The sequence below is a fragment of the Myodes glareolus genome, chromosome 17 (assembly GCF_982192425.1).
Source record: "Myodes glareolus chromosome 17, mMyoGla1.1, whole genome shotgun sequence".
Classification (NCBI taxonomy): Eukaryota; Metazoa; Chordata; class Mammalia; order Rodentia; family Cricetidae; genus Myodes; species Myodes glareolus.
The window spans coordinates 47720404-47748069 of record NC_142042.1 but is presented as its reverse complement, the minus strand read 5'-3'; the positions used below and the strand labels follow the sequence as shown (position 1 = coordinate 47748069).

General features: G+C 44.8%; 1 protein-coding gene across 3 annotated transcripts in view; it reads right to left on the bottom strand.

The window, feature by feature from the left end:
- Eeig2 (EEIG family member 2) overlaps positions 1-27666 on the bottom strand; it is a 60610-nt gene that overhangs the window by 22009 nt on the left and 10935 nt on the right. For 2 of the 3 annotated variants that reach the window (XM_048443537.3, XM_085677810.2), the window contains exons 2-4: positions 12807-12927; positions 6607-6636; positions 1574-1690 (exon numbers count right to left, since the gene is read on the bottom strand). In XM_048443537.3, coding sequence (XP_048299494.3) covers positions 1574-1690; positions 6607-6636; positions 12807-12927 — 268 coding nt within the window. Of the gene's footprint in view, positions 1-1573; positions 1691-6606; positions 6637-12806; positions 12928-13877; positions 14152-27666 lie in introns of all 3 variants that reach the window. The other variant, XM_048443538.3, reaches the window with a different exon arrangement.

Sequence of the window (27666 nt, the reverse complement as noted above, 5' to 3'; positions counted from 1 at the left end):
TGCCCCACCATGATGATAATGGACTAAATTTTTGAAACTGTAAGGCAGCTGAAATTAAATGCTTTCCTTTATAAGAGTTGCTGTGGTGTCTCCTCACAGCAATAGAAAGCCTTACTGAGACACCATCTATCTAGACATGCCAGTGTGCAAGGGCCCTGCAATATTTTTGGAGATATATAACAACAAAATCAAGTAGACTTGAAGTTTATAGGATGTTGCTCTTTTAATGTTCCCTTTTCCTACCTTGGTTTGTTTGCTTTGGATTTTTGAGACAGGGTTTCTGTGTGTAGCCCTGGCTGTCCTGGAACTCATTCAGTAGATCAGGCTGGCTTCAAACTCACAGAGATCTGCCTGCCTCTGCCTCCTGAGTGCTGGGATTAAAGGTAAGTGCCATCACCGCCTGGCTACTACCTTGGTTTTTGAGATAGGGCCTTATGTACCTAAGGCTGGCCTTGACCCCCTGATCATCACTGCCTCCGTCTCCAAGGTGCTGCAATGATAGGTGTGCACCACCATACCTGACATTTCCTCATCTCCTTTATCATTTTCCTCTCCACGTCAAGTGTCCATCCTACCTTTTTTAACGCTGCTGATGTGTGCAAGGGATGTCTGCCTGTAATAACCAGTTCATGAATTTCTGTATATCCATGGCTGAAAACAAAGCTTATACTGTAGGTATAAAGTTATTCTTCACTTTACTAACTTTGGTAAAATTTGAATTTTACCAAATTAATAACCAAATTATTACCAAATAAGAAATATTGATCTTTCTTCTTATTAGGTAACTTACTAATTCAATAAAATGTAGCAAAGATTCTCCTAGGTACAAAATATTTTCTGACTATTTTTTCCAATGTATCTCATTTAATGTTTTCATCACCTTCATGAAGTATATATTCCCTGTGATTACCTGAACACACGAGATTTGGAGAAATAAGACAGGTGTCCATGAATGGGTCTGCCTGCCACTTCACTGTCTACAAGAGCACCCAGTGACCTCTACAAACACATCACAGCTTCTTAGGACATTCTCTTGAGATGTGTGTGTGTGTGTGTGTGTGTGTGTGTGTGTGTGTGTATGCATGCGTGTGCAATGCACATATGGGCAAACGTGTACATGCCTGTGCAGACACAAAACCCAGGCAGGGGAGGGCATCAGAAGTCCTCCTTTCAGTTTCAGCCTTATTTCTTTGTGGCAAGGTCTCTCCCTTAGCTGGAGCTTGCATTTTCCAGCTGGGGTGGGATCAGCTCCTCGTGGTTATACAGCAGGTACTCTTAACCTATAGGCTATCCGTATTTTAAGCCATGTATCCAGGCATCATGTTTCCTCTTCCCAACAAGCATTCGGTTGTGGTGGTGGTGTATTTGTCCACAGCCCCAGTTAGAAACACACTGGACCCTAACGAGGATCATTACTTTTCACTGCTTCTAAGGTTTGGAAGGGTCTTTCCCTACTGCTATGGAGGCTCACGACCTCAGTATGGAATCCCACGGTATCCATAACAACAGACACCTGTGCTTAGCTACAGGCAGAACATCTTTTATCGCCATGTAAATCTTGAAGAGTGCTTACTTTGAGAATGGAATTGTCCTGTCTTGTATTTTTGGTATCATAGCCTTCCAGTAAACAGCGGCGGGTGGTATTTCCTGATCCGGCAAACTCTGCCAGGTTTAGATCTGCAAAGCCCAGCTATGAAAAGAAAGAGAATCATATTAATAGACTATCTAGAAGGCTCTACCATAGCTCCTTAAAATAGACACCCAACCCGTGAGCTTTCTCAAACCTTTCAGTTCTTTCTTCCCACTACCTGCTTTATCACTTGCTTTACCAGGCTCCTTAATTTAGCCACTTTTTAATAGAAATCCACTACCTATTCTATTCATCTTTTATCATAGGTTTGCTGTGCTGTGCCGAATATGTTTCTTTACACTTTAGAATTACAAACGTTTGTATGGCTGTGACAGCACTGCTAAGGCACATCAAAAAGCAACATTCCTCTCAGTAACACCTACACTCACGCCTCACTGCGGGGATAATGAGCAGCTGCGCTCATGCGCAGCCACACACAGCGCAGCCACGCACAGCGCAGCCACGCACAGCGCAGCCACGTACAGCCGCTCAGACCCCTCGATTCTGGACCTGGTCCTATGCTGCGTTAGCCGTTGGGGCCTTCCGATCATTACAGGTTAAATTCTCATTCTCCACACACCCACAAGAGAACTCCAGTAAGCCTCCTCGCTTCTTTAGTGGGGGCACCTTCTCCTCCCCTCTTCCTGCTAGGCATCCTTCACTTTATCCTGACTCTTTCTGGAAACTGCTGCTTCCCTTGCAGCTTCTGTCCCACACCTACCCTCTCTGCTGCTACCCAGTTCAGTTTAAATGTCTTCCTCTTTCACATTACTACCCAGAAATGCCATTTCCTGCCTTTAGCAGAGCTTGCTCTAGTCTCTCCTCTGATGTTGCTCAGCCCACGTTCACCGTTCCAGTGTGATCACTGTTATTTTAGTAGCCTACTTCTACGTTACTAAGTGCATACAATTTTCATGAACAAAAAGCAAATTAAACACATCTCTATGAACGCAGAATAAACTGCATAATACGTTTCAAACACTGCTGAGGTTGTTTCAGGTTTTTGTGTGTGTATAATGTATGTGGTATGTATGTGCACACATAAGTATGCACGCCCAACAGTGAATGTGCAGCGGTCAGGGAACAACCTCAAGCTTTGGTCTTTACCTTCTGCCACGTTCGAGGCAGGGTCTCTTTGTCGTTTGTCACTGTGCTGTGCACGCTAGACTACCTGGCCTGCAGGGATTCTCCGGTCTTCTCTTCCCATCTCACTGTAGCACAGACATTCTAGGGGGTCTAAAGTCGGGTTTTTTACACTAGTGTGGCAAGCATCTTCCCTATGAGCCATCTCCATAGACCCACTTTCAGGGACATGCAAGAGGGTGGTTTTAATTGCATATTGGAACATTATTTTCAGTAGGTTTTTTTTTAAATTAATTTTTTATTTTTTGTTTTACATTCCAATCAAAGTTTCCCCTCCCTCCTATCTTCCTAGGATTCCCCTCATATTTCCCGCACCCCCCCATCTACTCCTCCTCCATTTTTCTTCAGAAAAGGGCAAGCCTCCCATGGCTATCAACCAAACATGGGCAATCAAGTTGCAATGAGACTAGGCATCTCCTCTTCTATTAAGGCTGGGCGAGGCAATCCGGTAGGAGGAAAGGGTCCCCAAAACAGACATCAGAGTCAGAGAGAGCCCCTGCTTCTACTAGTTCAGTAGTTTTTAACTGCTGTGAAAAGAACAAAGAAAATAGCTCAGAGAATCATGTAAGCCCAATGCAGGAAATCAGGCACACAGCAAGACACAGGCACAGCTGCCTAATTTCCACACGGTTACTCTGGTCTTACTGCCTTCTAGTGGAGCAACATAGGAGGAAAAGCCAGGATAGGATCACACAGAGGAACATTTGAGTGAACGTGTGAAGACATGTGACCTATCTGACCACCCGTTATCAACACAAGCTATCTCGCACACTCTCTCCCTCGAGAGCTCCAGCAGGTCTCCCATTTTGTCTCCCTGCTGAGGGCCTTGTTGTCTATTTCACCCAGGCGGTCAAGGGAACTTAACTCCCATAAGCTCTTACTGCCAGCAGCAGGCACTCGCCCACCTGCGCCTGGTCCTGTACTGCCTTCCCACTCACATGCTACATGCAGAGGATGTGGCTGTGTTCCTGCAGCTCTTGCCTATCGCGTTTATGCTGCAGTTTCCCTGCGGTTTGGCACTCTGATTCACTCCTTCTCACTAGACCATTCCCATCGGCACACAGACATGCTGGATTTTCTCCTGTCATAAGCAACCAACCAAACCTGTCCCACATCTCTCCAGATCACTGAATTATTTTTCTGTTCATCCTCCACCGAAACAAAAATAAAGAAAAAAAAATCACACGAAACAACACTTCTGTAAAAAGTTGTCTCTGACCATCTGGCCAAATGAACTTCCTCCTTCCCAGTTCATCCAAGGTCAACTCAAGGCCATTAATGCTCTTGAACTCACTCTCTTAGATAACCTAGTATTTTTCAGTTCTATTCATATCAGGGTTCAGATGCTAATAAAGGAGTCTTAATAAAGGCTAGCTGTCCATCTAACTCACCACCTACTGTTGTGATATTGATTTTATACCGTCACTAAGGATCTCTGTTATGGATTGCATGCTTCTGTTTCTCCAGAATCCATACGCTGAAAGTCTAACATTCAACAGGATGGTATAGAGTGGTGGGGGCTTTGGGCCTTGAGACTGAAGCCCTCAGGAATGCATCCCTCCCCTTTAGGCGCTGGGGACCAAAGCCAGGGCCTTGCACATGTCTTAGTGTGTGCTCTACCGCTGAGCTGTGCACTAAGGTCTGAAGGAATGAACTTTAAACAGGAAAGAACTTGCAGCCGCGTTCTGCAATCTGCCACACGGTGACACACTGAGAAGCGTGTCTTCTGCAAACCAGGAAGCAGACTCTCCACAGATACGAGAGCTGCTGCTATCACCACCCCAGACTCCTCAGCATCTACAATGGAGAACTAAATGTGTTTTGTTTATGCCGTCCGGTCTGTTGTTCTTTGGTATATCAGCAAACAACCAATAAGACAATCCCTGTTAGGAAAGTGACATGGCAATGTCCTTTTTATATGCCAGACTCTTCCATGGAAGAGGAAACATATTCTGTCTTCAAAGAACTCACATTACAGACTGTACAGTGTGGTTCCAGAGAATTCATATTCCCTTAAGAATTTCTTTGGCTTCACCAAGATAACTGTCACATGAATATCTATATGGGCATGTGTCTCATAAATATACCTTACGTATATATCACATTTGTGGTAGAACAATTATTCAGGAAATAATTGTTAAAATTTGTATTCCAGGTAACATTAGGCATTATTTAGGAATAGATAATTTTTTTCCCTTTTTTGGTGCTGGGGATGATGGAACCCAGGGCCTATTTCATGCTCTTCCCTGAGCTCTCCTTGGGCCCTTTATTCTTATTTTCATAGTTTAATACAGGAAAGCAGAAAGCAAGTTCCTACAGTACTGCTGCTAAGTGCCGTGGTAAAGGAAGACACAATTATTAGAGAGGAGAAGAAAAGTTGTCAGTCGGAAGGCGTGACTAAGCTGAATCTTTAACGATACACGACTTGAAAGAACAAGGGGAGGGAGGGAGACATGCACGATGTCAAGTCACAAGGCAAGGAAGCTAAAATAGCATGAGATTCTCTAGGAAGTGTGTGAGGGCGATATAGCTCCTAAGGATGAGGGGCGGGGGAGAGAAGAGAGGACAGAGAACACGGATGGCAAGCAGAAGAGATGAGGTGGAAGGAACGCTTTGTAAACAAAAACGGATCTCCCCAGCTTATAAGACTTCCAATTTCCTTTACAGTCCGTGAATAAGCACCGAAGGACTAAAAGTGGGGAGTGATATAATCACGTTTTAATTTTAGAAAGATCACTTTGGCAGGACTAGGGAAGCTGGGGTTAGACAACAGGGAGCAGACTGCGTGGGAGGCCAACAGGGCTGTCAATAGAAAGTAGTGCGGGCGCAGCCTAGGGCAGCAAAAGGTGAGAGAACACGGTTGTCAGAGCTTTAGAAGGAAAGACGTGTGTGAACAGCTACCAGCAACAGTAGACCTTGCTGCTCGCCTGCCCAACACTCAGTGCCCTGACAGTCCTCACCAAACTTCACTTTTCCTCAGAGATGCAATCTCCATCCTTATTCTTGAGCACACAGAGGGACCCATCGCACTGCTATATCGTGGGCAGTGTAACTTAACAACGCAATCCATCCCTATGGCCACAGATGGTTGGGGTGGGTATATGGTTCCGTTACACTCAGTAAAACATAGAGGAGAGCCCTCTGAGAGCACCTACGAAATGCTTTCTTACTCAATAACACACAGAGACCAGCTAGGGTTTCTTCTACAAATGAGTTGCGCTGACAAAAACTTGAGCAACTAGACACCTGATGTTCAGGTCATCACAGAGGGGAAGGGATAATAGATCCCTGGCCACATTCTTTAGTCAGTGGATTAACCGATCGTAAAGCAGAAATGTCTCAGATCTACTTGTTTGGTGTCATCAGTGAGCTATAGCTTCAAGAAAACCGGAGAATGTTCTTTATAGGGAGGCTAAGACTAGAGGGTAACAGCCCCTAATAAGTTCTCAGAATATTCTTTTTTTTTTAAAAAAAGTTTCATTTATGTTTATTATGTGTATGGGTATTATTATGTGTATGCATGTATGTCTGCGCACCACGTACATGCAGTGTCTGAAAAGGCCAGAAGAGGGGTGGGTCCTTTGGAACTGGAGTCATAGTCACAACTGTGCTGGGACAGAACCTGAGGCCTTTGGAAGAACTGCCAGTTCCTCACCATTGAGCCATTTCTCCAGACCCCTAAAAGAATATTCCAATACTTTATCGTTAAACCCAGTTATTCAATCTCCAGTTTGCTTCACCTAAAATGAGTCAAGCTTGAGTAAGCATTAAAAGCCTACAGAGTGCAATAACAATGCTATGAATTACAAAAGAGTTGGAGGTCATCTCCTTACCTTTGCATAAGCTTTGCCACCTTTTAATTCCTGCAAATACAGAAAACACTGTGAGAACATTATATGATGAAGGATTTCAGACTAAATGTAAGCCAAATGATTCTGAAGTAGACATGCACATCCAGCAAATGTCACGGATGATAAAAACAGACTGACCTTAAATCCAACCATTCAAATCAACGACAACACCTTAATAATGACCAGATTTTTTTTTTTTTACTCTGCTTGCAGCTTTATTTATTTAGTCAGTTCTTGGTAGGGAGCCTCTCTACATTGCACAGACTGGCCCTGAGCTCCTGGGGCTCACGTATCTCACCTCAGCGTCCCTCGGCCGCGACTGTGGGCCACAGTTTTGAATTTAGGACAAGGCACACTGTGAAGGCTGATTGTAAAGCTCTTACAACAATGCCCACCACACTGGGTGCTGTTTCCTTCTGCTACTGCAGGGCAGGCAAACTTCCCCGCGCTAGAGTCCCTTTAAAGACATTTTTAGTGAGAGAACTATAGCTCTTTTTTGCGACTCTGATACTGAAGTGTTCTCTGTCACTTCTATCTCTCGCCCAAGGAGTTTAAATAAAGCCCAGGGAGTCTACAGGAGCTCTACTATTACTTATGAATATCTGCGGTTCTTCCCCTTTCCTGCCACTGTTTTATTCCATAGGAACGATCAGAATTTCTTCTTCATTGGGTCACTTCACACCCCTTAATAGTGCCATTATTAAACAAAAGGAAATGTCCTCTAGGTGTTCCTTGGTTCCTCAGCTTGATTTTTTTTTTTTCATTGCTGTTCCTCTATGGTCAAAATTCAAAAGACTCTTGGGGACTGGGAAAAGTAGAGGGAGGAGAAAGTGCAGTACGGATGGAATGTATGAGCGAAGAATAAAAAATAAAAACAAGAAAACAAACATTCCAAAGACTTATACCTCTACCTGCTGCTTTCTGTTGCTGTCAGCCCCTCCAACTGGATTTCCCTCTCTAGTAGTTCAGGATTCCCAGTGATCTGTATTTTATTAAAGCTAAAAGCTCCCTGTCTCCTGCCTATGCTGAGTATGTGATGGGTTCGACCACTTACCTCCTTTCTTACATCATTTTCCTCTCTACATATCCCTGACACCACATCCGCCCAGTTTCCCTGCTGCCTCCCTGGCTGCTGTTCCTCCGGCCTCTCCTATCTTGCACCCACTCCTTTATTTAGCTTCTGCAGAAAGAAGCTAGCTGTACCTTCAGTATCTATTCTTGCTTTCCATGTAATAGAATCCTGTCCTTTCAGTTGGGTATCTAGTTGCCCAAAATAATGCCCATCTCTGTGTAACACTACTATCCTCAAACCTAAGCATTTCTTCTCTGAAATATTAAAGTCAACTTTCTGCCATAGCAGCAGCAGCAGCAGCATGATCTTAGGAAAGGGATCACGATTCTCCTTATCAGAATCTCCCAATGAATCAGGCATATACTGATTGCCTATACTCTCTGCACTTGGGAGATAGAGGCAGGAGGATCATGAGGCCCTGTCTCAAAAACCAACCAACCAACCAACCAACCAACCAACCAACCAACCAACCACCCCACCCTGTGTTGGGGAGATAGCTCAGCTGGAAAGAGCGCTTGTTGCACAGGTATGAGGACATACCTAGTTTAGATGCCCAGTACCCATTTAAAAAGCTAGATGTGGCCACATGGCCACAGTTCTGGGGTGGGAGAAGAGAACAGAGGTGTTTCCTCAATTTCTTAACCCACCACTCTTTCCTAAATTATTCTGTTTCCCCATGCTTTTTTATGTGTGAAATTTATTGGTACTAAACTAATTTTATTTTGCTAAACTTTTGCTTTCTGCTCCCCGGTTCTCACCAGAAAGTAAAACGCAGGAGGTCCGGAGCTCCATTCCACTTTATTCATCTTCCCAGACCCCAGAGATGTACCTGGCACACAGGTGGCACTAACAGATGTATTGATTGGGTGACTGCTTCCCTGTGTCTAGGCAACGGGGTTCATTCCCAAACTCTGGTCTTTATCAGATCTGTAGACAAAATGGTGTCTACTTGTAGGTTTAATTTGTGTAAGATTGGGGATATTGTTTGTTTAAAATACTTTCTTTCTGGGGGGACATACTGTCAGCTGTCAGTTTCTCCTAAGCGTTGCTGATTCTTTTATACTGGGTAGAGGTGTTCTTTCTGTATTAATTAGTTTTTTGATATGATTCATAAGTAATTCCCCCTAATTTATGACTTTGCTTATGACTTTAAAAAAATGTCCAGCATGTTTAAATAGATGAGTTCTCTGCTCTTTTCTTTATACAATATGTAGGGAAGGTTACGTAAGGTAACATAGAATAAACTTGCCCCCTCGAGTAGCCAGGCACAGAAGACTACTGGTGATTTCCCAGTCTGTCTTCTGACGCGTTAGAACCTACCGGCTACACAACCTTTCAGTTTGGTGTGGCCACACAACTAAGTTCTAACCAGAGGGATGTATACAAAAGACACAGGCATGGCTTTTGAATCAGCACTGTCTTTATGACACTAGTCAAGAGAGAACAAGACTGGAGCTGCCCTCTTAGACCTAAAGATGGGACCATATGCTAAAGATGGCGGAGCTACTGTTTTCATCTCAGGTTCTGAACCAACTTCTATACCATTTTATCTTCGAATTTTGGGGTCTGTTTTAGCAGTTTAACATGTATGTTGTGTGCTGGTTAGTTTCTTGTCAATGTGACATGCTCAGGTCATCTGACAAGACAGAACCTCAACTGAGAAAAATACTTCTGTCAGATTGCCTGTAGACGGGCTGATGTGGCATTTTCTTGATTAATTATTGATGTGTGTGTGGGAGGGCACGGCTCAGCACACTGTGAGCAGCCTCCGCTGGGCTGAGGTGTATATGGAAGCGGGTTGAGCAAGCCACGGGGTACAAACTAGTAAGTAGTGTTCCTCCATGGTTTTTGCTTCAGTTCCTGCCTCTAGCTCCCACCCCGACTTCTCTTTTGCTGTATGCTGTAAGACTAAATAAAACCATCCCTCTTCAAGTTGCTTTGGCCATGATGTTTATCACAGCAAAAGGAAGCAAGCTAAGACACGTCTTAATGAATAGAATATCCCAAAGCCCTATAATATGAATAAAAGGTGTATTCGAGGTATGTCCTCACATAACTGGCATTTACAGTTTCTGTTTGTTTTACCAGAGTTTGAGTTTATTTAATCTGCAGTCACGCTTTACTCTAAGTTGGTTATATGCTTTATTTTTCTTGAAATCCAAAGACTAGCTCATCACGCTTCAAGTGTCATGGTTGGAGCTCCGCTCGGGAGAGTTTCAACGAAAGGGCAGAGGCAGCAGTCAAGGCAGCAAGGGAAAGAAGGTAGGATGTTTCATGTTGTCACCAAGCATCAGGCTGGATGCAGAGACTCAGAGTCACCATGGCCTAAGGTCTCGCAGTTGCTAAGTGGCAGGTTGGTATAACTGCGTGTCAGCCTTTCCTGTACCACACTTCCTCTGCAGAGGTCTCCACTCAATTACTAGTGCTCCAAACACAGCTATTTTTATACAGTCTTAAAACTTGTAAAATCACTTCTGTATACATGCATTTATTATATTCTAACTGAGCGTATTAAGCAATACATAAAGGTTGGAATAAAGCCACACACATCTAACACGCACTGCTGATTCATTCAAAATGCGGGACAACAAATCTAAGAATGTAGCTTTTAAATCTGATCTAGAAAGATGCAGGACTGGAATGGAAAAGAGCAAGAAGACCCACATTTCTCATTCTAAGTCTGTATCTTTGCCAGCATATACATGTACTCTGGTAACTTAAAAAATATGTATGTAGGGCTGGAGAGATGGCTCAGTGGTTAAGAGCATTGCCTGCTCTTCCAGAGGTCCTGAGTTCAATTCCCAGCAACCACATGGTGGCTCACAAGCATCTGTAAAGAAGTCTGGTGCCCTCTTCTGGCCTGCAGACATACACACAGACAGAATATTATATGCATAATAAATAAATATTAAAAAATATGTATGTAAAGCTGGGCATGGTGGCATGCCTGTAATCCCAATACTTGGGAGAGAGAGGCCAGGAGGGTCATGTATGTAAAGCTGGGCACGGTGGCATGCCTGTAATCCCAATACTTGGGAGAGAGATGCTAGGAGGGTCATGAGTTTGAGATAAGCCCAGGCTACGTGCAAGTTTCAGGCTAGCTTGAGTTACAAAGTGAGCCCTTGTTTCAGAAAAAAATCAGAAAAAAATGTGTATAAAATGTAAAATGCACATGATAGGGTCATGTGACAGCCCAGACAGGCTAGCCTTGAACTTGAACCTTCTGTCTCTGCCTCTCCAATTGCTATGATTATAGAATTGCCACTATCATGCTTGGTTTGTATGAAGTTTGTATTTTAAAGATGCTGGTTAATTCATTAGTAGCAATGATTAATGCATTCCTCTTTTTTTTTTTATAAAAAAATCAGGATCATACATTATCTATCTTCTCAACCTCATATATGGAAACAAAATACATATCAACAAGGACAGAGATTGGTGACTTGTGTTTGAGTCTTCCCATTACCATTTATTAACAATGTAAATTTGGGCAAGTTACTTCATTTCTCTGAACCTTAGTTTTTCTAAACATAGAGACAAAGACATCCAATTCCAGGTCTGCTATTAGACATAACTGATCGAAGTCCCCAGAATAATACCTTTTAAAAGAACAGAGATTTGGTGGAATCTGGCTCCGAACTCCAGATCAGATAAGGGCCTCGCAGCACTCGTCAGGGAAGCTGCTTCTTGCAGCAGATGGCAATTAACACAGACCGCGAACAGGTCAATATGCAGAGAATAAGACACTTTGGAGTGCTCATCCCCAAATGGGCGTCTATAGCACACTTCACCCACACAAGCTCAGGGGTCTATGCGGAAGAGGGGGCAGGAAGAATGCAAGAGCCAGAGGTGGTGGACGATTTCACGGAAGCAGTGTGTTCCAGACACCACACAGATAATGTAAGAGCTCATGAGATCATGGCAAGCACACACAAGACCTGCACATGCTCAATCCAGGCAAATCCCAGCATGGGGAGCAGAGTGGAGAAAAAAATTCAACTGCTACTTGACTGCTTGGGGAGATACTGGCATTTGAGAGCGGTTGGGAGAGGGATGGTCAGTTTTTTTTTATTATTTTATTTAAAAGAAAACAAATTATCTTTTTTTATTTACGTACCAATCCCAGTTCCCACTTCCTCCCCTCCTCTCATTCCCTCTACCTTTCCCCCACTCCACCTCCCATCCACTCCTCAGAGAGGGTAAGGCACATTGCTTTGGGGAAGATCCAAGGTCATCCCTACTATATCTAGGCTGAGCAAGGTATCCATCCAAAGAGAATGGGTTCCCAAAAACCCAGTACAAGCTGTAGGGATAAATCGTGGTGCCACCACCAGTGGCCCCTCAGTCTGCCCCAGCCATGCAACTGTCACCCACATTCAGAGGAACTAGTTTGGTCTCTTCCCGTCTGGCTGGAGTTGGTGAACTCCCATTAGCTCAGGCAAACTGTTTCAGTGGGTGTCCCCATCATGGTCTTGACCTCTTTGCTCATGTTCTCACTCCTCCCACTCTTCAACTGGACTTTGGGAGCTCAGTCCAGTGCTCCAATGTGGGTCTCTGCCTCTGTTTCCATCAGTTGCTGGATGAAGGTTCTCTGGTGCTATTTGAAATATTCATCAGTCTGACTACAGGACAAGGGCAGTTCGGGCCCCCTCTCCTCTCTTGCTTAGGGTGATGCACCGCACTCCAGGGCAGGCCCCACTCCCAAGAGCAGTCGGACAATACAAACTGAACTGATTAAAAAACTAAAGAAAAAGGAAACTCAAAGCTGGGTGGGCAGGACAGTGAAGATGGAAGGGGTATGTGAAGGAGGCTGGAGGAGGAGTATAAGTCAAAATACATTGTGTGAAAGTTTCAAAGAATTCATGACAATATTATTTTTTTTTATAAAGACTAGGAGTTTGATAAACGACAGGATACAGACACACCCACTCCCAAACTACTGCAGATGTGTGCAGTATTTCTGAGAAGAAAGCTTTTTGGCCTCAGGTTTGCCACCATATTTGCTAGAGCGATTTAATTTCTTGCTCTAAGCGTGAAGTTCTACCGTTAGAGCCGACCTAGATAAAGCAGGCCAGCGCCTGCAGCTAACAATAACGGGCTATTTCCTTACCTTCCGTACAGACACTCTGCAGACACAAGGGTCCAGGACGCCGGTGGAGGCGCCGGCGCTCATCTTGCACATAAATGAGAATCTCTTTCTCCAGCGAACACAGTTGGCTTGCACCACCTCCCTGGATGGGGAAAAACAAAACCCGAAAAGCCGGTTGATTACTCTGTTAAAAGCATTCAAGTTCCACTCAAGTCTACAACACCAAGTTACAGTTATTGCAGTGCCTGCAGATGCTGGAAAGATGGCTCCGGAGGAAAACGGCTGCTCCACGGGCACGAAGATGGACTGTGGGCCACCAAGAAGCCAGGGGCCTGTAATCCCACCAGTTGGGAGACAGGGACTCCCTGGAGTAAGCTGGCGATAGTGCCAAACGAGCCAAAATGGCAAGCTCTGGGCTCAGCTGCAGATGCTGAAAGGGAGAGAGCATCTCAGGGTGCCACCTGACATCGCACTGGGCATCCAGACTCAAGTACACACAGTAGTAGACATAGATGACATCACACTGGGCTCCACACTCAAGCACACACAGGAGTAGGCATAGATGACATCACACTGGGCGTCACACTCAAGCACACACAGGAGTAAACATAATGACATCACACTGGGTGTCAGTCACACTCAAGCACACACAGGAGTAGGCATAGATGACATCACACTGGGTGTCACACTCAAGCACACACAGGAGTAGACATAATGACATCACACTGGGTCACACTCAAGCACACACAGGGGTAGACATAGATGACATCACACTGGGCGTCACACTCAAGCACACACAGGAGTAGGCATACTGACATCATACTGGGTGTCAGTCACACTCAAGCACACACAGGAGTAAACATAATGACATCACACTGGGTGTCAGTCACACTCAAGCACACACAGGAGTAGGCATAGATGACATCACACTGGGCGTCACACTCAAGCACACACAGGAGTAAACATAATGACATCACACTGGGTGTCAGTCACACTCAAGCACACACAGGAGTAGACATAAATGCAAAGTCAGCCTTTGCAAGCGAGGAACAGGAATAACCGGCCATTAGAAATGCAAAGAAGCTGATTTACCTGTCAGTCAGTTTAAAGTGACTCTTCATCACTCATTCAATGCACGTTTATTTTCTCTGTGTTGGGTACACTTCTAAATGTTTAATATACAAGATGAAGGGCAGAATTCCGAGCCTTGTAGGACATCATGCATGAGACAGAAATGCACGCGAATCCTCTAGTTTCTCTCTATTTCAGCGACACGAGCGACCATTTCAGAGTTTACAACATGAAGCTTAGTCTCACACCAACTCTAAAACGTAGCTGGCATTTCCCTCACTGCACAGACCCGGAGCTGAAGCACAGGAGGGGAGTTACATCAAGGTTATTTAGGTGTTAAGTACAGGTATCACATACAAGCCAAGCCTATTTAACTCTGAAGCCCCTTGTCCACAGCCCTAAATCTGCCGTTTTTCCAATGACTTTCCTCTTTCAAGTTTCCTGACTTTTGTACAAGCTGTTCTCTTTACTGTTCTGTGTAGGTTCAAGGGACTTAGCCTTAGAAAGCAAAAAATAATTATTCTGCTTCTTGAGGAGAGAGACAATGGGGAGGGGGTCATAAACAATGAAAAATGGATAAAGCAAAAGAATGTTCTCTAGATCTACACATCGGTCCCCTTAATATAGGCAAGAAAGCTTTTTTTTTTTTTTTTTGCGACAGGGTCTCATTACATTGTCCTGCTGGCTGGAACTCACCAGGTAGATAAGGCTGGCCTTGAATTCAGAGATCAACTTGCCTCCACCTCCTAAGCACCATCACACCTGACCTCAATATTTGTGCTAATCCTTTGAGAATTTCATACATGCATATAAACGTATCTTAACCATACTCACTGCTACTCCTCCTAATTCCTCCCACATCCATTCCACCTCCTAGCTTCATGTCCTTTTTTTTTTTTTTTTTAAATAACCAACTGACTCCAACTTGCGCAGCTCACACACTCACAGGTGCAGGGTCATCATGGAGCACCTACTGACCTACCAGGAGCCACACCCCTAAAGAAAACTACCACCCCATATCCCAGAAGGGTCTCCCCTGGCTCCTCAGGGGTGAGGGATCTCGAGTCCTTCCCCACTTCATGCTGGGATTTGAGTGGCTTGATCGTGTGCAGGCAACCACAGGGGATGGGAGCTCAAGACTGCAACAGTCCTGCCAGACCAGAAAACACTGTTTCTGTCCTGTCCTTCCTGACCTCCGGCTTACAATCTCACACTCCTCCCATCTCCTCTTCTGTGATGGTCCCCGCGAGCACAGGTACACTGAGGGTGATTTTCTTAAGGAAGGACACAGTACGGTGACTTCTCTGGAGCAAGAGAGACTGACAGGTGAGATAAGAAGGAGATAAAGGTTGGAGGAAGGGAGAAATGGGGTGAATGCCACAGCATGCCAACTCGTAGCTGCCTCTGTGAAGGAAAGGCTGTGCCCTGAGATCACTGGGTTTATAGATAAACAACTTTTAAAACGCCCAGAAAGATCATGGAAATAATAAAAACTCAAATTAATAATGAAAGAATTTGTAATCATTGTTTTCCTCCCAGCACCACTGGATGCCAAGACTTGAAGGCAACAGTCATGTGCCTGGAGCTTCCAGAAAAGGCGTGCAGATACACTGACGGTCCAGAACCTTCAGGAAAAGACCTCAAGGTCTGAGATTGTTCCTGTCGCCAACGCCACTGGGGTAGGGTCAGCTAACAAGAACAAGAACATTTTTTTTGGGGGGGGGTTTCAAGACAGGGTTTCTCTGTATAGCTCTACCTGTCTTGGAACTTGCTCTGTAGACCAAGCTGGCCTCAAACTTGGAGATCTGCCTAGTGCTAGCATTAAAGGTGTGTGCCATCACTATCTGAAGAACAATGCTTTTTAAAGACACACTAGTTTACTGTCCTTAGAAAATATAAACTTTTCACTAAAGATAGTTTTACTTTCTCCCCCAAATTTACCAAGTTTTTTTTTGTTTTGTTTTGTTTTTTTGTTTTTTTTTTTTTCCTCCAAGGCATCATCTCATAGGAAGACAAAAACAGCATCCAGGGACAGACAACTGGTAACTACTTTAGCAACCAAAGAAATCTGAACCTGGTGCTGTTAATGAAGAAAGCCAAGGGTGGAATTCTAAATTGGTTCTGAGATAAAGCAAAGGAAGGACCAAAGGTGGATAGGTTGATTGAAAGCTGTCTTATATGCAGTTAGACCCGATTCCTGCAGGAAGCTCAGCTCTGTTTTCCTGACGGAGAGCAGATGATGCTCTGGCCTGCTTGACCCCAGGGCAGGTCTCACTGGCAGGCAGTATACTGACAGGAGGAGCGGAAGATGAATTGGCGTTGACACTTCTTCTCTAGCCGGCTCCACCAATGGTGGAAACAGGCATGAATTCATGAAGAAAACTAATGAGATGGACACTCCCCCAAAATGATCAAAGTCATCTCAAACTGTAGGCAAAACCCAAGATGCCAAGCACCTTCCACCTGCACAGGGCTTCCACCAGCTCAGCTGACACGGTAGGAGAAGCTCTGACCAGGAAAAACAGAGAAAGCACAACCCAACCAAACAGAGCCGGTGCTGGAAGAAGGGAAGTTTTCAAATGGAAACTTCTAGGCTGGATAATGGCTCAGCTCTCACAGCTGTCCTTTGACATCCACTCTCACACGCACGCACGCAAGTACAGGTAATAATAAAAAGAAGCCACATCTACTACACAGGACGAACATGGTATTTAAAACAACAACAAGACCACAGGCCTCTAAAACAAAACTCTTGGGCATGGCCTTCCATTTGTCTGGAGTCTACTTTTCTCAGAGCCCAGAGGCCAGCCTTCAGGGAGGCCAGCCTTCATGGACTGCACAACCAGGAAGGAGGAGCGTGGAGAAAGGATGATATAGTCACCCTCCCAGCTGTTTCCATGTCAGATAGATCAGAAATGGGTAGTTGTTGGGGACCACAGTTTTCCAAAGTGCTTGGCACTTAGACCTGAAACTACATACATGTAAACCTTTGTAAAAATATACACTGGAAAATTAAAAATATTGCTAAGTACCGAAGAGCATCAAAAGGGAACAGAGTTACATATGGGAGAGTCAGAACGGTGACCCACACCTGTAATCTCAATACTGAGGGGACTGAGGGGGAGGAAGACAGTGTGACTCCAATCTGGGCTACACTACAAGACCATCTTTAAAAAAAGTATTTAACACTGAAAGCCATAATTTTCTGATTGTTTTAAATATTCACTCAGTGGAAAGCTCTTTATTGTCTAATATATGAAAATCAAATAATCTCATTTTGGTCAGCTTTCTGTCACTCTAATCAATTCCTGAGCTAGATCAATGTACAAAGCACAGAGGTTTCCCTTGGTTCAGTGCCTTGGGGTCTCAGTCCAGGACTGATGGCTCTGCCGCACTGGGTGGGCCCCTGGCAGCCTGGTGGGTGAGAGCAGAGCCTGTGGTTGAGGCAAAGCCTCACCCTTCACAGCAAGAAAGCAAAGGGAGGGAACGGGCCAGAGTTACATAATCCCTCGGGGAGCGGGAGCAGAGCGTGGTCTGATGACCCAAAGTGCACCCCCATTTGGCTCCACCTCTTAAAGGTTCCATGACCTCCTAACAGTGCCTTGCTGGGAGCAAGCATTTGCCACATGGACCTTTCGAGCCACATTACAGCTGCACCTTAAAATGTTACTGAGCTAAAAATTCTAGGAATTATGTCAGAAATAAAAACAAAACATGAGGACCGCAAGGCCCCCAAATCTGGGTTTATGTTTCGTTGCCTTTTCTTTACTTGTAAAATATCAGTAATTCCCCCAACTAAACTCGTCTGAGACACACAGTAGGTTTTTAAACGTCGAGTTTAGAACACCCGCTCCGTGTGGCATCGTTATGATGATTTCATTATCAAAGCTTCTAGGCTATCACTTGCAGAGAGGGTAGCTTTGGCCTGAGTAACAAAATTAAAGACACCAAGTGAATTCTGCCTGTACCTGCTGTGCTCCAGCGATAATCAAGTGGGAAGCCCTTCATATTCACCTAGTTTATCCAGAGGGTGGGAAGCCAACAATCAGTCTGGCGGACTTGGGAAAAACTAGGCTATATATGGGCAGGGATTGCAGCGTAGAAGGAATGGGTTTTGACAAAGAGTACATTAGATCTTCTTCCAGAGGAAGGACACACTTCTGCAGTTTCCACCTCCACCTGCTGATGACCCGTCCATGACCATAGTGACAGCAGCCACCGAGTGCTTTCAATATACCAGACCTTACACATTTTATACATCGTCACACAAGTCCATTTCCCTAGTCAACGAACTGAGAGAAACTGCCCAACTTCACTAAGCTGAAAAGAATCCAAATTGATTTTTATGGTACAAACTATCAATCCCTGCCCATTGCTTCCTAACTATTCAGAATTCAGTCCCTTTCCTGCATCTAGCATCGTTATCCTAACTCACACTCTCAACATCATTTCCCCGAATTATTTTCAGAGCCTCCTTAAGGGTCCCTGCTTAAATCTGCTCCCCTCAGATCTCTACCTGAGGCTCACACCTGCCTGTGTTCCCAGTATTCCAGAAACCAAGGCAAGGAAAACAAAACCCAAAACAAAAAAAAACTAAACTGATTTTGGGAGAGGCCAGCCTGGGCTACAGAGACCCTGTCTCAAAAAACAAACAAATAAACAAAACCCAAAACACCCCCTCAAGAAAAACAAAACAAAACAAAACCCCCTCAAAGTGTATTTGTGTTCCTAAGGCAATCACTCAGACTTTTCTGTGTTACTCTTTCCAGTGTACACACAGACCCTGGGAAAACGATGTCCAAACTAAACAAATCAGAGAGCGGCAAAGTTAGTTTGTGGCATCTGTTATACTGACGGGTTACCATGGAAACCCACGCAAACCACTTGGCAACGGAGACAAAAGTCACATTAGTAACCGCTTTCGGTTAGGTGAGTCATTCACTTCCTCCGCGCTTTGGACTGCTGGTCATGCACAGACTTGGAAGGAAAGAAAAGGAATGTGGTCTGTGTTGACACTGAGGGAAGCCAAACGTTTCCCAGATAGCATGATAAAGCCGCTGAGACGAACACGAAATAAGCGGAGGACTCAGAAGATAAAGTTGCTATGGCCATTGTTTATGCTTCAAAGAATCAAAGGAAATCTAGAACATTGCTGAAAACTCAAACATAAACTGGATGGAAGGGGATGGAGCCAACCTTTGTGACTAAGCATTACATCAACGCCACCATCCTTCTCTGGTAACCGGCAAATGTGTACTCTAGGCACATGTTTAGTTACTCCACGTCCTGGTTAGTCAAGACATGTTACTCCTTTCAGCAGCAGTGACAGGAAGCCATCAGTTTCGGAGGAATGTCAGCCATTGGCCAGGTAGGACAGCGTGGAGGCTAGCCACTCACCCCACAGCTGGTCTCTCTGGGTTCAAACCCCTCCTTAGCTACCTGCCAGCTGCCACTCTGGCGCCTTCTCCAAATGCTCATTTTTACAGTGCTTTCTCCATGGTACCTACACCCCATGGGAAGCCAAAGACATTATTACACATTGTTCCAAATAGCTCCTGCAGCACCTCTGGCTTGAGGGAATGCCTGGCAGTAACAGCAGCAGGAAAACCGGAACAGGAGGAGGGCTGGCTTTTTTTACTCATTCACCGATTCATTTCACTAGCGGGTGTGGCAGGGCGGAGATGCCCACCCAGTCCTAGAGTCTCTCTCTTAGAAATGCTGAGGAGGCAGAAAGGTGCATAGAGACAGCTCAAGAGAAAGGACTGGAAACCTGAACGTGAGTCTTCACCACGGGGAAAGGATGAGGCCCTCTGGGGAGAGTGGCAAAGGAGGAAGGGGAGAGGCCAGCCTGCAATGGCCACTGATATCAGAGCAGGAGAGAGGCCAGAGAGGCCAAGGAGTGTCTGCAGGAGGAGAAAGGGGACTAGAGCCCCGCAAAGGCAACGGGAAACAGCTTCAAGAAGCTCTGCTCGGCAGAGTCAGATGTGGCAGAGAGGTCAATGAGAGAGAGAGTGTGCAGAAAACAGTCACCCATAACGCTGGCGACTGAGGCTTTGGTGGCAAAGTCGATTACTCTGGGGAATTCATTTCAAATCTGCTAGGAATGGAGGGAGAGTGGGGAGATTTGGGGTTGCAGCCAACTGAGGACATGACAAGAGGGAGGAGCTCACATAGACGGGCAGCAAAGTCAATCACGCTTCAGTACCCATTGGGAAAAAGAGTGTAGGGACTACACTGACTGTTTGGGTGGAACCGAGTGATGGTGCTGAGAGCTGATCCCTAGGAATGTCACAAACAGCAGCGCTCAGACCATAAGGGACTGGCCCTGGACTGAAGGGACCACCTCCCATCATGAAGTAAAGAAGGAGAGTGAATGCAGACAAAGATGTCAGCAGATAATTCTTTATTGCCCTGGATCGTTCTAAGGAGAAAATGCAGCATTCCATGGCATTTGGTAGGTACTCAAATACATGCTAGCTGATTTCTTGCTTATTTCAAGTCTGCTATAAAAATTACAAAAAGCCTCTACAGCTTCATATAAGAAAAGAGTTGCATTCAGCGACTGATACCCTGATGAAGGCACACATGTATTTACACACATGTGAAAATGTATACACATGTCCACACAGCACATACACACACCTATGGGAAAATGTAGCCCCTATATGAAATGGAAGAAAATTTATAAACCATGCCTGTTTATAACATCCAAAACACATAAAGAATTCACAACTCAATAACAACATAAAAAAGCATCTTGATTAAAAGTGGGCCAAAGACTTGAACAATCATTTCTCAGAAATGTTTGTACAATTGGCTAACAAGTTTATGAAGAGGCGCTTACCCTTAATATCAAGAACTATGCACATAAACCCAAATGAGAAGACACCCACACTAACTAAAGTGACTGTTACTAAATAGTTAAAATATAACAAATGCTGATAAGGATGTAGGAAAAAGAGAACTCTGGTATGCGGTTTTGGTAAAGTCATTATGAAAAAAAGAGTATGGAGTTTCCTCAAAAAATTCATAGCAGACCCATGACATGATCCGGCAACCATACAGGTCTTTGGGTACGTATCCAAAGCAGATGGAATCAGGGTTCTTTTGTTTGGTTGGTTAGTTTTGCTTTGGTTTTTGAAATTAGGTTCTTGCTGTGTAGCCCAGGATGAATTTGGAACTCATAATTTTCCTGTTTCGGGTTTCCAAGTGCTGGGATTATGGGCAAGTGCGCTCACAATGACTTGAAATCAGTATTTTAAAGAGACACCTGCAATCCCATGTCTGTTTCAGCATTATTCACCATAACCAAGATTTAGAAACAACCTAACTGTCCACTGACAAACGAAGGAATAAAGAAAATGTCACAGACACACATATTCTCTCTCTCTAAATATTTATTTGTAAAAAGGAAATTTACCCATTCGTAATGTGGCCTGGAGGATAAGATACCACACTAAGTGAAAATATCAACAAGAAAGGAAAATACTGTACATCACTTACATGTACAATCTAAAAACTGTCAAATTCATTCAGAAAATGAATTCATTTTTCTGTAACTATAATTCCACCTAGCACCACTTCCATACTTTGTAGAAAGAATGACATAGATACATAGGACACACAAATGCAATAGGAAAAAAATCCAGAACAATTTAGGGAAAGACCCTACACTGGAAATTTGGGACTATATATCACAGTCTAAGAAAACTAAATAAAACTGAACAAACAATTCACAAATTCAATAAGCTAAAGATCCTGGAAGGATATAGGAAATGAAAACCCACATGACTGTAGTGGATATCATTACACATGTACAAATCTGAAGGGTGGACTCCACCGATTTTGAATCTGCAGGCAAACTATGGACTGTGGGTGGGAATCTGCCTGCCTGTGTAGGGTACCAGTTGGGATGAGGGTACTGTGTTCTGGAAGGAACAGCAGAGGATGCTGGGTACTGTGGAGACCAGAGGCCACATGACAAATGTCTGTGCTGTCTGCTCATTTTCTGGGAGACTAAAAAAGTGAGGACATGCTTGGGTGACATCAAGAGGCAACAGGATGTGCTGATCAAAGCGGGGAAGTACACCCCTCGACTTTAGCACGCGTGCAAGGGGGACCCCAGGCCCTGAGCTGAGCGACTGGAGGCTGCTTTTCTGTTTTCTACTGGGAAGATTGTTAGAGTAAAAACTTCTTCATCCAAGTGTGTAAAAACAAAACAAAAAAGAAGAAATCTTTAAAAAAATGATTTTAATGGAGAGAACTGTGAAGTTATGGATCTAGGACGACGTGAAGAGACTTGACATGCACCAAGTGAAAATAGCTGTAAAGGCTTGCACTGGCTGGTTCTGTGTCCACCCGACACGCACTAGAGCCACCAGCGGACGGAGTGTCAGTTGAGGAAATACCGTCAGTTGAGGAAATACCGTCATGAGATCCAGCTGTAAGGCATTTTCTCAATTAGCGATCAACGGGGGAGGGCTGAGCTCATGGTGAGTGGTGCCATCCCTGGGCTGGTGGTCCTGGGTTCTATGAGAAAGCAGGCTGAGCACGTCATGTGAGCAAGCCAGTAAGCAGCACCCCTCCATGGGCTCTGCATCAGCTCCTGCTCCAGGACCCTGCCCTGTTTGAGTCCCTGTCCTGACTTCTGTCAGCGATGAACAGCAATGTGAAAGTGTGAGTCTCTTAAACCCTTTCCTCCCCAAGCTGCTTTTTGGTCATGGTGTTTCATGGCAGCAACAGAAACCGTAATTAAGATAGGGCCATATACTGTGCATCCAGTTAGGTACGTGCTTGAAACCGCAAACTTAGGAAGAAAGTAGACATGTCAGTGATTGAAGTAGAAGGATTAAAGCAGGGAAGTGACTCTGTAGATTACCAAATGGGTACATGTCATCGTCTGTTATAAACATGCAACATCCATGTGAACTCCGATCGATCACAAACCTGGGATGATAAGGCGTGTCAATGCAGACTCCTGGTTCTCAGTACAAATGTAACGTTGTGCTGGGGCGCTGACAGTGGGGAAGTTGTGTGAGGGAGGGAGGGGGAGGGGCAGGGGGTTGGGGGGGGGGTCGGGGAGGGACACAGGAACTGTGTTCTTTCTACTCGTATGCTCTAAAAATGAAATCTCCTAGTGAAATGGCCCTAAGGAAGACCCTCAGAGAATTCAGGAGGGAAATCTAAGAACTGAGAGGTAAAAATGGAGATGAGGTTTCATGGAGGCCCAAACCAGCCAAGTTTCAAGAAGTCGGTAATTGCCAGAGCTTCGGTTAGAGTACAAACGAGGAAACATGGCGTAAAGACTGATGTGAGTCAGTTTCGGTCACATGCTGGGACAGAACTCACACTACAGGCTTGAGACAGAGCGTAGAGATTATTTCTTTTTCTACAAAGTCTGGACCGGCATTGCACATAGCAGAGAAGCAGGGAGTAGGCGTGGGGAGAGTGAGAGGCAGGGGGAGGTGGCAAGGGACCGGAGGAAGCATTTTCCTTCCTCTGAAAAGAGTTAAAAGACCTTCTGCTGGTGTGCGGCACTTTGTTGACTCCCCCTGGGAAGTTCTCTGAGGAGCGGCTGGGGGTGGGGTGGGGGAAAGAAGGAGGGAGCACAGGAGGAGGGAGGGAGTGGGAACTGGGATTGGTATGTGAAATGAAAAAAGATAGGTTTTCTAAAAAATAAAAAAAAAGAGATCTCTCTGGGCATTGGTGGTGTATGCCTTTAATCCTAACACTTGAGAGGCAGAGGCAGGCGGATCTCTGTGAGTTCGAGGCCAGCCTGGTCTACAAGAGCTAATTCTGGGACAGGCCCCAAAGTTACAGAGAAACCCTGTCTCAAAAAACAAAACAAATCAAAAAAAAGCCTTCTGCTGGTGAGACCAGGAAAGAAGCTCAGATAACATAAGGAGGCAAGACCTTTTAGGCTTATGTGACATTGCTTGCACATCCAGAGGGATCTAGAGGAACTGCCTTGCATGTTTGTGGGCCTGAGGTGGGCCACCCTGCAGCATTTCATGTTCCTCTGGGAATATTAGGGCCCACAGCTCTGCCTATACCTTTCACCCATACAAGCCACAGAAAAGACAGTGAAGTTCACATCACCTCTTCTGCCCATCCTTTCTCTTTCTTGGTGTCCATTCTGCCATTTAACCCCTCCCCTCCTGGGTTAGAGAAGCTCTCACATCCCCAACCTCTTCACCTCACTCATGAGCAGACTGAAAGGTGGCAGCTGCTGGACGGCACTATTGGCACGGTGCATCTACAGCGTGGTGATGCTTAACCCCCTCCTCCCCATCTTCCTCGGCTTAAGAGTCAGCTTGTTCCTATCTCCCTTGCCACTTGCAAGCTCAAAGTCTTTTTTTCAAACCGGGTTTAACAGCGAGAGGCATGCGGTGCCTGCTTCCTTCCTAGAATGCTGCTGGAAAACGAAGGTGCTTCTTCAGACAAGCCGCCTTTTCCATTTCAGCTCCCACTCTGCATAAGTCATTCCCTCTGCTCCTGGTTCCCTGCAGAGCAGGCTCAAGTCTATGCCCCTTGATACGGTGACTTCTCGCGTGGCAGCAGTGACACGTGGGACAGAAGCTGGACTTCAAGAAAAAAAAAAACTTTAATAACAAGGCCTGGTGGTGGGCACCTGTAACCCCAATGTGGACAGGCTGAGGTAACAGGATCAAAAGTTCAAGGTCATCCCCTGGCTACACAGCAGGTTCAAGGACAGCCTGGGCTATCTAAGACTGTCCCGGAGTGGGCGGGAAGAGGAGAACCAAAAAGGAAGAAAAACAAAGAAAAGGTAAAAACTTTGCTGAGGATTTTTCTTCCAGGAAATTTTCCTTGAAAATTTCTCTTTCCCCAACCTCGAGAGAAAAAGTCAGTAAATACTTCCTCCTTCCTACTTTGCTGGGAATATTGTGTTAAGGTGTGTTACTTTTGTTTATTGTTGCATTTGTTTAACTCTGTGAAGCTGTCATACTTTGCCTGTCTAAGACACCAGATGGTCCAATAAAGATCTGAACGGCCAATAGCGAGGCAGGAGAAAGGACAGTGGCTGCTGGCAGGCAGAGAGAATGTACAGAAGGAGAAAACTGGAGAAGGGGTTCAGAGTAGCAGTCCGAGAAGGAGGAGGACATCAGGGGCCAGCTACCCAGCCACCACAGCATTCCACGGAGTAAGAGTAAGATTTACAGAAGTAAGAGAACTGGAAAACACAGAGGCCAAAGGGTAGACAGGGTAATGTAAGTTAAGAAAAGTTAAGAAACAAGCCAAGCTAAAACCGGATGTTAATAACTAAGACTCCATGTGTGATTCATTTGGGAGCTGGGCAGTGGGTGCCCCAGAAGAGTCCGAAGAGCATAACATCATACAACTACACGACTCGCTCCTATATTTCTTTTTATTAGTGCCAATTTGACCCTGTGTGTCATTTTCTCAAAAAGGCAATGAAAGGATCAAATACTACACAATGGCTGGTACAGAAAAAAAACTCAGAGTGCCTTAGCGAGGGAAGCTTCGCATGTTCAAGGCGGAGTTCATACAGGAACCAGCAGAGAGAAATGAGCCGAGGACTACGGGTTGAGACAGGCGAGAGTATAAATCGGAGAAGCCTAGACCTAAACCGGAAAGGACGGTTGGGGTTTTGATCGTGCGAAACGGAAGCGAGGACGTGGGGGAAGAAAAAGCACACGGAGACGCATGCGTATCTGACTACTACAACCGTGTGGAAGGGTGGCTTAGGAAGAAGAGTAGTGGGAAACAGAATCAAAAGCTCAGCTACAGACGCTTGGAGTTGCCCAGCTCTTAGGGATCACGGGATCTGCCGATCCTCTTTAATAAAGACTCTCGTTCCCGGGCTGAAGAGATGGCTCTGTGATTAGGAGTGTGACTGCTGACCCAGAGGACCTGAGCTTGAATCCCAGCACCCACACGCGCTGGCTCACAGCTGCCTGTAAACTCCAGCGTCAGGATATCTGACACCTTCGACCCCCATGGGCACCTGTACTCATGAGCTACCCACACTCAGACAGACACAGAATTTAACATACATCAATGTTGGAGAGAGAGCTCAATGATTGGGAGCAGTCGCTGCTGTTCCAGAGGACCCAGTGACCACGTGGTGGCTTACATTGTCTGTAATGCCAGTTTTAGGGGGCTCTGATGCTCTCTCTCTTTTTTTTTCGATCTCTGCAGATACAATGCGTATACACAGTGTACATATATACATGCAAGCAAAGCACTCATATACACAAAATAAAATAAATACATATTAAGAAATAAATAAATCTTAAAAGATAAAAACACCAATCTTGACAAATGGATAAGGCCATTTAACTGTTAGCTTTTTTCTCTGTTGCATTTTTTATAGATGTTGAAAATTTCTCATCCCTTGATATCTGTCTTCCTATTTATTTATTTTGCTTAAGTTATTTATTACTAGGTACAGTGATACCCAGCAAAGATGCCATTTCCCAGGCTTCTTTGCAGTCAGACATGTTGATGATCAGGTCTATGAACTGTGAACTGAATGTCCTCTCCCCATTTCCTCTTCTCCCCGGACTGGGATTGGGATGCAGGGTGAGCCATAGTCTCCAGGGATGTGAAAATACTCTGAGAGCAGCAATATAAAATGAGTTCAGGTCCCTGACAGGTTGACAGGGCAGAACCATAAAAGTATCCCGGACTTCATGTCAGAGAGAAACCTGTTTTGTATAAGACACTTATTTTCAAAAATCTGTATTACAGCACCTGACATATCTTAAGCCAAGAGGAGCACAGGCTTCCCATCTCTGTTCAAGTGCTTTTGCAAAACAAAAAACAAAAAAAAAAAAAACAAAAAACAGAAACAAGGGGGTAAAATAGACACACATTCACCATTTTAGTTTTTGAAGATTTTTAAGACTAATCCAAGCCTTCGGTTATTAGCAATATTCCCGATCCTCAGAATCCAATATCTTCTCTGGATCTCTATCTGGTAGCCAATGCCCTAAAGTGAACAGGATGTGTTTTGAGACAGGGGCTTGCTGTGTAGAGTGGGCTGCCTCAACTGATGATCACCTCACCCTTTTTAGAGTCCACACAGACATGAGGTCAGCAGTGTTTGTTTTTCTGCACTTGCCTTTTCTAACTGAGCATAATGTCCTTCAGGCTCATCTGCCTTGTCATGGTGACAGAATTTTATTGTTTTGGAAGATGGAATAAATTGAATATGTCACATTTCTTTTATCTAGGTACCTGTTTGCAGACACTTAATGTTGTTTCCCTGTTTCGGCTACTAAGTACAGGTATCTTTTCAGCATATTGCTTTCATTACATTGGGATACATACTCAGAAAAGGGACTGTTAGGTTCAGGGCATAAAGAGTCTCCAATCTGCAGTCAGACAGCATTTAAAAATATTGGTTACTTTTGGTTACTTTGAAAGAAAACGGCCCTCAAACGGAGTGGCACTATTAGGAGGTATGGCCTTCTTGGAGTAGGTGTGGTCTTGTTGGAGGAAGTGTGTCACTATCCAGGTCAGCTTTGAGGTCTCATATACGCTCAAGATACCACCTAGTGTCTTAGTTCACTTCCTGTTGCCTGCAAATATAGGACTCTCAACTACTTCCCAAGTACCATGTCTACCTCCACACTGACATGTCCCACCATGATGATAATGGACTAGACCTCTGAAAATGTAAGCCACCCCATTAAATGTTTTCCTTAAAAGAGTTTCTGTGGTCATGGTGTTTCTTTAGCAATAGAAACTCCAACTAAGACAGAAGCTGGTACCAGGAGTGGGGTATTGCTGTGATAGGCCTGCCCAGGTTTTAGTTTGGAGGAAT